The sequence below is a fragment of the Protobothrops mucrosquamatus genome, unplaced genomic scaffold (genome assembly GCF_001527695.2).
Source record: "Protobothrops mucrosquamatus isolate PMUCROS unplaced genomic scaffold, P.Mucros_1.0 scaffold546, whole genome shotgun sequence".
Taxonomy (NCBI): Eukaryota; Metazoa; Chordata; class Lepidosauria; order Squamata; family Viperidae; genus Protobothrops; species Protobothrops mucrosquamatus.
The window spans coordinates 730,673-742,422 of NW_015386850.1; the positions used below are offsets into that span (position 1 = coordinate 730,673).

The window sequence follows — 11,750 nt, forward strand, 5'->3', positions numbered from 1 at the left end:
GGGGGGGGGGGGGGGGGGGGGGGGGGGGGGGAAGGAGGGTAGAGATATGTAAAAGTTGGTGTACTAAAATGTTGTAGAGAAATAATGTAAAGTTTTATGAAAAGGAGGTGCTCGGCCAGTACCCCCAAACTGCATCCGAAGGATGAGGAAAGGAAGGAGGTGGGATGTGTGGGGTGGTTGAAGAGGAGAGAGGTGTAGGTAGGAGGATAGGAGGGGAGGAGGGAAGTAGGTAGGAAGGGTGAAAGAGAGGGTGGATGCAGGGGGGGGCTGCCGAGCTGCTCTGAAATGTTTATGTCTGTATTTAATATGATTTTTATTAACGTATACCATATTTGTATTAAGACTTTGATGGGGGGGTTAGTTGAAAAACTAATAAAAAGTTTTTATTGGAAAGAAGAATTATAAGAGAGCAAGATGAGTGGTATTTAAATTTGATAAATGATCAAACAAATAAACAAAATAATGATGATAAAAATATTTAAAGAAAATAGAGTATTAAAGAAGCAGGAGTCCCATGAAGCAGTTTTTAAGAAGCGGGTTAAAAAAGTCTCAGACAAGCAGAATAAATGCTATCTAGGTGAATGTTCCACAGTTGGGAGCAAAGGACTCATTTTATTTCGCACTAAATGATTTATATTCGTATAGAAAAGCAGCAGGTAGACGTACTTTTCTTGATTTATATACAAAAACTAAGGAGGTAGACTGTTTATATATTACATTTGAGAAGAACAATTTAGAACAAACTTAATTTTACTTTTAACTGATTTTTGTGGCTATTGTTTCTAAGGCAACTATTTTAAGAGATGAACTACAACTCACCCAGGTACACAGGAGAAAGTGACACTACCACCAAGGCGGGCGTCATCCTCAGCATCTACCTTGCCATTCTCTATAATTGGAGCGGGACATTTTTCCCCTGGAAGAATAATTAGCATGTATGTTATTATGCAGTTTCTCAGAGAAGGGTAGAAATGATGCAGATCTGGTACATCCGAGGATTGGAAATAAAGGTTCCCCACAGAAAGAAAACCTATCATGTGGAAATGCTGCAGTTCTGTGTCCAAGATGTAATGTTAACCTAAATTCTAAATCCTATACTGCACTAGTGAGGCCACATTTGTAATATTGTGTCCAGTTCTGGTCACCATGACATAAAAAAGATGCTTAGGCCCAGTGGTGAGATTCAAATATGTGAACAACTGGTTCTCTGTGTGGATGCCACTTCTGGAAGTCCATTCTGGGCCTGGGCAACAAAAAATTAGCTACCGGTTCTGCCGAAGTGGTGCGAACTGGCTGAATCCCACCACTGCTTAGACCCCAAAAAGAGTGCAGAGGACAGCAACAAAGATAGTAAGAGGGCTAGAGACTAAGTCATAGAATGAATGGCTAAGGAAAGTAGATATGTTTAGCCTAATGAAGCGAGTGCTCAGTAGAGATATTTCATAATTCCAACACTACAATAAATAACAAAGGGGATAAAGGACACTCTGTCTTGTTCCTTTCTGAATTTCACATGGTTTTATCAAAACTCAATTTACCATAATCTGAGCTTTCTGGAGTGTATAGATGGACTCTGTATAAGCCCGATCCTGATTGCAGAAGATACATCCAATGAAGATTAGACTCTTGCCCATATAAGGTAGTTTTCAGAAAGAAAGGAATTTGTTCTTCCTGTTTTCAATCATTATTAACTCACTGTAAAGAATAGAATAGAATAGAATAGAATAGAATAGAATAGAATAGAATAGAATAGAATAGAATAGAATAGAATAGAATAGTTGGAAGGGACCTTGGAGGTCCTCTGGTCCAACCTCCTGCTGAGGCAGGAAATCCTATACCATTTCAGACAAATGGTTGTCCAATCTCTTCTTAAAAACTTTCAGAGTTGGAACATTCACAACTTCTAGAGGCAAGTTGTTCCACTGATTAATTGTTCTAACTCTCAGGAAATTTCTCCTTGGTTCTAGGTTGCCTCTCTCCTTGATTAGTTTCCGTCCATTGCTTCTTGTCCTGCCCTCAGGTGCTTTGGAGAATATATTAGAATGCTGTGGATCTCAGCTAGGATATATGAAGCACAAAACAAGTTGCTAGTTTTGTATTTTTATTGGACTTATATTAATGTTTGGGAGGAGCAAGCGAAGACTAAGATATAGGAAATATAAACACTGATGATATATTTTTCAGAATGGAATTATCATGAAGATACTCACCCTGACACAATTCTGAAATTTCAGTCCATTTTGAAGTGTTCAGACATGTAATTGAAGGGTTAATTCCAGGTATATATTCATAACCTGTGTTGCAGTGGTATGTCAGGTTAGTCCCAACTGGATAGCCTTCTTTTGGGATGTCTTCCTTAAGGGTTGAATGAGGTGGCAGTATGGGAGAGGTGCAGTTATCTGGAAATTGATAAGAAGGTTCTTCAAGCAGGAGTAATAAAAGGAGATTTATAATGAAAGTGTGGGATGATTTATAAAGCCACAAACCATTTGTATTTGTGTGTGTATGTGTGTATGTTTGTGTGTGTTGAGGAGACCATGTTCTAACAAAATATTGCAGCTAAATTTCCTCAGATATGGCCACCATCAAGTACCTTCTTTGTTTTTCCATCTGTATTGTACCAGGGCAATTCCCAACAAAGCCAACAGCAGAAGCCAATATATTGTATATCAAAAGGCACCGGAAATTCTCCTAGTAAAATTTCCCCAGTATTACATGAATTTCAGACCAAAAAAGAACATTCGATGGGTGGCCAGAAAAGGGGGGCCTATATAAAGGTCATTTTATCATGTACCCAACAATGCTCTTATATCCACAAATTGACCTTGGAGGCTGAATGAAAATTTCAACATCAGTCGTTGTACTAGAGTGGTAGGGATGCTCTCTATGTTAGCATTTTATAGTATTGATTATATACTAGAAAAAACTGAGTTTACCCAAGAATTGTAACAAGAAACTTTCAAGCTCAGGCAATCTTTTGTCTGTAATAATGGCATTGGTCTGAGGCATCCTTCTCATTTTTCTGACTTAAATTTTATCCCATTTTGCAACCAATACTATCACCCAAAGCAGCTCATAATTCAACATGAAAATTGCATGTATTCAGAAGCACTTTCAACATTGTGTTTTTTAAGTCATTTAATGGATACTTAATAAAAAAAAAACTACCATATCACCCTTAAATAAACAAATAAATAAAATTACTGCAGAAACTTGATAGATTTGAACTTTTGTATTTCCTGGCATGGTGCTTGTGTTGTATCCCATTCTGAAACTATGCACCAGAGGATTCAGAAACCATTTGGATTTTGGTGTAGCATAATTTGTGATCTCACCTTATAAATCATGCTTTATAGCTTAGCTATATCCACTTAATCTGGCATGCCAAATAAACAAAAGTTTAACAAAGCATGGCTTAGCACAATGTACATATTGTTTTCCTGGCCATCCTTTGTTCATATTATGGTTAGACAAAAGCTCTACTTATATAATTCAGATTTGGAATGAAGGTATAATAAGTGAGTGTGCAAAATCACGCCTGGACAGAGACCAATGGTTATTGAGTAAGCTTCATAGGAGGCCTCCATCTTTCTGCTTCCCAAGATTTGATCTCTTATTTCAGTCTCATCCAGTAGGGAAATTTAACTAAATGGGATCCTAATCTGTAACTATCGACAAGGCAGTCAAATACCACATTCTGAAAGGATGAATCTAGCCAAAGCAGGAGGAGGAATCAGGTGTGTAGGGAGGTTTTTCATTCACTGGACCAAAATGGTTTGTGTACATATTTCTCTTTTGAAGCAACTGAGTTATTACTATTTAATTAAAAGGGTTGTATGTATAACAATTTTCTTATACAAGAGAAGACTAAGAGGAAATCAAGTCCCTTTTGGTATGGAGAACTGTAGGGACATAGGCATATTTCCAATAATTTAGTCAATAAGACCTGTCATCTGAATGAACAGTGGTGGCCACTACTTGTAGGAAAAGAGTGAGTAGCAGAGGCAATAATTAGGGAAAAAGCAGAAAATGATGGTTCAGATTAGCCAGACAGAATGTTCTGTATTAAATGTCAAACCAACTTTCGTGTAGGACCATAAAATAGTTACCTTTGACACATTTGGGGCTGGCAGGAACCCACGAACTGTTAGCCCCACATTTAATATGGAGGCTTCCCACAGCAGAATAGCCAGAATTGCATTCAAAGCCGATGGCCTCATTATAGGTATATGAAGGCTTAAATAAATCAGTTATTTTCCCATTTTCCACTTTTGGTCGATCACATTTGACCTCTGAAAAGAGAAAGCAGCATTTAAACAAAAAAAACCAGCTGCGAACAACAGCGTATGAATAAAAACAAGCAGGAGCTGCTCTTGTCTAAAAAGGATATTTAATTAGCATTTGCTTTTATTTTTCTTTCTTCTGTCAGTATCGGAGATTAAACAATTAGAATATAATATCTGGTTGATCTTTTTTTCATTTCGTGTTTTTGCAGTTGATTTTCATACCATCAAGTACATGGTTTTCTTTACAGATAGTCCTTGATTTATGACTACAATTGAGCCCCAAATTTCCATTGCTAAATGAGACAGTTGTTAAGAGAATTTTGCCCTATTTTATGACCTTTCTTACCACAGTTGTTAAGTGAATTACTGCAGTTGTTAAAGTAGTAACCTGTTTGTTAAGTGAATCTGGCTTCCACATTGACTTTGCTTGTCACAAAAGGGGATCACATGACCCTGGGACACTGCAGCCGTCATAAATATGTGTCAGTTGCCAAGGATCCAGATTTAGACTATGGGACCATAGGGATGCTGCAATGGTCGTCAGTCATCAATCACTTTTTCAACACCATTGTAACTTAGAACGATCACTTAATGAACTATGGTAAGTCAAGGACTGTCTGTATTATCATTACTACTGCACATTTTGGGGGTTTTAAATGGTTGCTTATCTAACCTAGCAACTATGTTGGATGATTGTTGCTACTTATTGTTGCAGAAATTGGAAATCGCAGTCATTTTACAAGCAATCCCCAAAAGAGATGAACAATATAACAAATTTTTTATAGTGAATCTGAATATTATTATCTTCCAATAAGACTTAGTGGTCACTAAGTGGTCACTTGGATTCAGCTGAGAAATCCAAATTTTAGAAAAAGCAGCATATTTATATGTGCATGTAGGGATTGTATAATATTAAATACTACGTGCTACAGTAGTATTTCTCATAGTTGCCTTATGAATTGCGCTGTCCATTTAGACCATCTCCTGCAACTATGCTTGTGATCCTTGACTTTCCAAAAAGGGAAAATCAGTTTGATAGATTACTACTCAGTTTGATAGACTACTACTCATCCATACTAATATTTGTAATTAGAATCAGGAATTCTATTAGGACGAGGACAAGGGATGTTTGATGGAGGGAATCATTTCTATGAATTAACCTTTTAATTAGACCAGAATTACAGTTACAGTTCCTCTATGTATTATATACTATTACAGTATTTCTCAAAGTAGTTTTATGACACTGTCCCCTTTGTTATTTTTAAAATTCCCTTGTCATGTAGGGACCCCAGAGCTTCAGAGATTATGTAATGATTTGCTTCCTGCAAGAATTTTATTTACCAACAACAGCAACTAAAAAAGCAATTTAGCTAATTAGAGTTTAAAGACACTTCTATTTTTCCTTACGTTTACATTCAGGGGCAGGGAAATTCCACCTTCCATTTAGGCCATCTTCTGCAGTTACGCATGTGATCGTTGAATTTCCAATCAGGGAGAAATCACGCTTGCAGCTATAGATTACTACTGATCCAATGTAATATTCGTCTTTAGGGTTAGGGTCATATTGTCCATTGAGAATATTGTCAGGACGCTTACAAGGGATGTCTGAGGGAGAGAATAATGTCTTTGAATTCACCTTTTAATTAGAATTACAGCCATACGTTGGCACTGGAAGAATATTCTGGCTATTTCAAGGGGTTATTACAGGCAAGTAAATAATCATCCAGAGAACAAAGTAGACCACAATCTACTACTTGGTAAGCTAGAAAAAGGTGGAATAGACAGCATCACCACCAGATGGATTTATAGCTGGCTGACAAAATGTACTCAGTGAGTAGTCCTCAATGGTACTACATCCACATAGAGAGAAGTAAGCAGTGGGGTACCACAAGGCTCTGTCTTAAGTCCAGTACTCTTCAATATCTTCATCATTGACTTAGATAAGGGAATCAAAGGGGAACTCATCAAATTTACAGATGACATTAAACTGGCAAGAATAGCCAACATCCCAGAAGACAAACTCAGGATCCAAAAAGATCTTGACAAATTGGAACAATGGGCCCTATCCAACAAAATGAGTTTTAATGTGGAGAAAACAAGTTTTATATTTAGGCAGTTAAAATCAAAGATATACAGTAAGTACAGGTTAGGTGAGACTTGGCTCAAAAAAAGTAACTGTGAAAGGGACCTTGGAGTCCTAGTGGATGATCACTTGATTATGAGCCGGCAATGTGCAGCAGCAGCCAAAAAAGCCAATACAATCCTTGGTTGTATAAACAGAGGCATAGGATCAAGATCATGCAAAGTATTAGTACTGTTTTATAAAACCCTAGTGAGACCACACCTGGAATACTGCAACCAATTTTGGTCACTATACTACAAAAAAAAAAAAAGACGTTGAGACTTTGGGGGAAAAAAATCAGAGAAAAGCAACTAAGATGATCAAAGGCCTGGAGACTAAAACATATGAGGAACAGCTACAGGACTTGGGTTTGGCTAGTCTAAAGAAAAGAAGAAATAGGGGTGACATGATAGCAGTTATCCGGTATTTGAGAGGCTGCCACAAAGAAGAGGGGGTCAAATTATTCCTCAAAGCACGAGAGGGCAGGACAAGAAACAATGGTTGGAAACTGATCAAAGAGAGAAGTAACCTGGAATTAAGGAGAAAGTTCCTAACAGTGAGGACAATTAACCTGTGGAACAGCTTGCCTTCAGAAATTGTGGGTGCTCCATCTCTGGAGGTTTTCAAGAAGAGACTGGACAGTCACTTGTCTGAGATGGTATAGGTTCTCCTGCTTGAGCAAGGGGCTGGACTAGAAGACCTCCAAGGTCCCTTCTAGCTCTATTCTATTCCTTCCACCAACTGAGAGCAAAAAACTTACTTTGCATTTAGCAGAGGAGAAATCATGTTACAACACTTTTTAACTCTTTATTATATTGTATGTTACCCAGAGTCACTATAGTAATGAGATGGGAGGCATAGATATTAAATAATAAACAAACAAACAAACAATCATTTGGATTCACCTAGCCATTGTTGCAATCAAAGGCTATAGCTGTAAAATGGATTTTGCTAATTCTTAGAACAGATGTTTTCATTATATTGATAGAATTGAGACATGCTTATTTTGGAGATATTGGGGAATTACTGCAACATAGATTAGGCAACAGTGGGACTGATAATTATTATGGGGGAAGTATAAAAATGGTTTGGCAGTTTAATAGATTATTTAGTTGATGAATATATCTTCCAATCTTAGTAATAAAGCAGAAGCATTAATACAAGAAATTTGGGCTAAGCTTCCAATTCTCAGGAATAGCAATAGGTTGTTATGTATGGAAAGCTGTGGAACTTTCAAGATGAAGAACAGTAATACATTGTTTAGTTAAACCAAAATGTTGAAGGAACCCATTCTCTACAGTACAGGTAGCTCTTATTTAACAATCAGCATTGTTTGTCATTGCTATTTTTAAGCAGGCCACTATGTGACCTGATTCAGTTTTAAAATTATTACAGCAGTCATAAAGTAAATTACCACAGTTGTTAAGCAAATCATGTGGTTGTTAAGTGAACAGTTTGGTTGATAAATGAATCCAGCATATCCAATATGCCTTTTTGCTGTTTTCTGCTGGAAATAGAAAGTCATGAATCAAAGTCACTATGACTTCAGGATGCTGCAACTGGTTATAAAATATGACCCAATTTCCGAACTCCTGAAATGGGTTGAGGGGATCTGTATGAACCACTTGTAAATTCAACGACAGGTCATAACTACATTTTTTTGACTCTGTCGTAACTTTCTGTCTGTCAAATTCTCATTAAGTGAATAATGAATAGTTATTAAGGGAGGATTGCCTGCACTCTTTACATTCAGGAATCCTTAGATTTTTTCCCCCTTGTATCTTAGCGTAGACATTACACTGCACCTTTTTGGAAGCTGCACCAAACAATACTGGCATAAACTTTAATGAGTTTAAAGCAAAATCTCTTCTTACGTTCACAATGTGGCAATGCGCTATTCCAGTCAACCTTGCCGTCTTTCAGAATACACTTACGTGTAGCTTCACCAATAAGCCTAAACCTAAACAAAAAGAAAAAGAAATTCAGAATGTACATTTCTAAATCTTATGTTGTTATCTCTTAAGAATTATAAGAGAGCAAGATGAGTGGTATTTAAATTTGATAAATGATCAAATAAATAAACAAAATAATGATGATAAAAATATTTAAAGAAAATAGAGTATTAAAGAAGCAGGAGTCCCATGAAGCAGTTTTTAAGAAGCGGGTTAAAAAAGTCTCAGACAAGCAGAACAAATGCTGTCTAGGTGAATGTTCCACAGTTGGGAGCAAAGGACTCATTTTATTTCGCACTAAATGATTTATATTCGTATATAAAAGCAGCAGGTAGACGTACTTTTCTTGATTTATATACAAAAACTAAGGAGGTAGACTGTTTATATATTACATTTGAGAAGAACAATTTAGAACAAATTCAATTTTACTTTTAACTGATTTTTGTGGCTATTGTTTCTAAGGCAACTATTTTAAGAGATGAACTACAACTCACCCAGGTACACAGGAGAAAGTGACACTGCCACCAAGGCGGATGTCATCCTCAGCATCTACCTTGCCATTCTCTATAATTGGAGCAGGACATTTTTTCCCTGGAAGAATAATTAACATGTATGTTATTATGCGGTTTCTCAGAAAAGTATAGAAATGATGCAGATCTGGTACATCCGAGGATTGGAAATAAAGGTTCCCCACAGAGAGAAAACCTATCATGTGGAAATGCTGCAGTTCTATGTCCAAGATGTAATGTTAACCTAAATTCTAAATCCTATACTACACTAGTGAGGCCACATTTGTAATACTGTGTCCAGTTCTGGTCACCATGACATAAAAAAGATGCTTAGGCCCAGTGGTGAGATTCAAATATGTGAACAACCGGTTCTCTGTGTGGATGCCACTTCTGGAAGTCCATTCTGGGCCTGAGCAACAAGAAATTAGCTACCGGTTCTGCCGAAGTGGTGCAAACTGGCTGAATCCCACCACTGCTTAGACCCAAATAAGAGTGCAGAGGATAGCAACAAAGATGGTAAGAGGGCTAGAGACTAAGTCATAGAATGAATGGCTAAGGAAAGTAGATATGTTTAGCCTAATGAAGCAAGTGCTCAGTGGAGATATTTCATAATTCCAACACTACAAGTCCTTGATTTATGACCACAATTGAGCCCCAAATTTCCATTGCTAAGTGAGACAGTTGTTAAGAGAATTTTGCCCCATTTTACGACCTTTCTTGCCACAGTTGTTAAGTGAATCACTGCAGTTGTTAAATTAGTAACAACTAATTTATATTGATGTTTGGGAGGAGCAAGCAAAGACTAAGATATAGGAAATGTGAACACAGATGATATGTTTTTCAGAATGGAACCATCATGAAGATACTCACCCTGACACAATTCTGAAATTTCAGACCATTTTGAAGTGTTCAGGCATGTAACTGAAGGGTTAATTTCAGGTATGTATTCATAACCTGTGATGCAATGGTATGTCAGGTTCGTCCCAACTGGATAACTTTTTTGGGGGGGATCTTCCTTTAGTGTTGAGTGGGGTGGTGGTACTGGAGAGGTACAGTTACCTAGAAATCAAAAAGGAAGTTTTCAAGTAGGAGTAATAAAGAGAGATCTGCAATGAAAGTGTGGGATGATTTATAAAGCCACAAACCATATGTACAAAGTATTGTAGCTAAATGTGCTCAAATACAGTCCAATTCAACAACCATCTTTGTTTTTCTATCTGTTTTGTACCAGGGCAATTCCCAACTGCAGCCTATTTTAATTACATTAGTTCCTTAACCATAGATTTATGTACATTATTATCTGATGTATTTCTTCCCCTGTGGTGTAATCTACAACTAAAGTTGTGGGAGGAACTAAAAGACTGGCTAGCCTGGAATCATTGCAGGGGAGGAAACAGCAGAAGACAGATCCTCCTTGAACTTTGGAGTGCTTATCTAGTTATTCTGTAATTAGTGTAATTTGGCTAGATTCTTGTAAATAGGCTAGTAGCAATAAGCATATTGCTCTGCTCAATTTCCAGTATTATTCTAGTTCCTTGTACCTGACATTCTCCTTACTTATTTAACTCCCTCCTTTTTCTCTTTGCTCAGAATCTGAAGACTCAAAAAGAAAAAAAAAACAGTCAATATAATTTCTGGTACTCCATAGCTCAATGCAGTATTCTTAACTAATCTTCTGCTTGTAGACTCAGTGCTTTTTTTCTAAAAAAAAAAAAAAAGTGCCAGAACTCACACACATCATACAACCCGCCTTGCCTACCCTACAAGGTTCCATCCAAAAAAGGTGCCGGAACTCCGTTCTGGGCGTTCTATGAGAAAAAAAGCCCTGTGTAGACTAGTTGATTCTGTTTTCCACAGTTCCAAAGGCAAATGATAGATACCTTCCTTCACCCATCTGCATCTCAGAGTTCAAATAACTTTTTGTCTTTTTGATATAAAAACAGTTAACTTGAAAGGAAAGTCCTATCTGTATCTAATTTCATTCTGCATAAGTTTTTCTATCAGTAGCTTAAATTTCTTTTTTTTGCTGCAGTTCAATTACACTGATAGCTTGAAAGAACAATATTCTCTCACAGCCCCATTTAATCACCTTCAGTTTACATATTGTTCTTATAATGTTATCTTTCATATTTGAGCTCACAATTCTAATAAAAATGTCTATAGGTTTTGTGTGCTACTAGGAAAGTAAACCCAGTGAGCTTGTTCAATATCTTTATCCATCAACTTCATATTAGAGCTCAGGTCATTAATTTTAGAAATGAGATAAGTAGTCAAATTATTTATTCGGCTTTTCTCTGCCACTTCTTTAATCCATACATTATTTCTCTTGCTACAATCCAGTAAATCTGCCAGTTCAATCTTTATTTCAGAAACACACGTTTCAGTCTTGTCTATGTCAAGAGTGTTATTTGTAGCCATATTATAAGCATTGCAGGCTCTTTGAACACTATCTGCTATTTGCCGTGATATTTCCTTAGCTTGTTTATTCATTTGCTCTGACATATATGCCAAGTGTTTAGATATCCCACAGCATGTTTGTCCCATTCTGTCTTTAGTTGTTTTTAGCTTGTTTTATTAATTGTCCAATTACTATTTCTCATTCTGTTCTTCCTCATGGACAGCCTCCTCAACCTTCTTCAAGTTTTCCAAGTAGACATTAATCCCTTCTCCTTTGCATAGAGTTTCTTTCTTGAACATACTGCTTTACTAATTTTTTTATATGATAAAATATTTAGCAAGCGTAACTGGCTATATTAAACTGGCTATATATTAACTGGCAAGTTGGATCAAGGGAAGAGTAGAAAACTTAACATGCTGTCCTCACCAGTGGCAATACACGTGTTAATGCAGTTAAAATTAGCAATAATCAGATGTGGCCCAA

At 36.9% G+C, this 11,750-nt stretch overlaps 1 protein-coding gene across 1 annotated transcript in view; it reads right to left on the reverse strand.

The window, feature by feature from the left end:
• The window catches only part of LOC107288378 (complement component receptor 1-like protein), a 16,432-nt gene extending 5,019 nt beyond the window's left edge, over positions 1-11,413 (reverse strand). The window contains exons 1-9 of the mRNA XM_015816989.1: positions 11,047-11,413; positions 9,740-9,928; positions 8,855-8,951; positions 8,283-8,368; positions 5,694-5,891; positions 4,110-4,292; positions 3,205-3,274; positions 2,211-2,542; positions 820-916 (exon numbers count right to left, since the gene is read on the reverse strand). Coding sequence (XP_015672475.1) covers positions 820-916; positions 2,211-2,542; positions 3,205-3,274; positions 4,110-4,292; positions 5,694-5,891; positions 8,283-8,368; positions 8,855-8,951; positions 9,740-9,928; positions 11,047-11,413 — 1,619 coding nt within the window. The remainder of the gene's footprint in view (positions 1-819; positions 917-2,210; positions 2,543-3,204; positions 3,275-4,109; positions 4,293-5,693; positions 5,892-8,282; positions 8,369-8,854; positions 8,952-9,739; positions 9,929-11,046) is intronic.
• Positions 11,414-11,750: the final 337 nt, after the last annotated feature.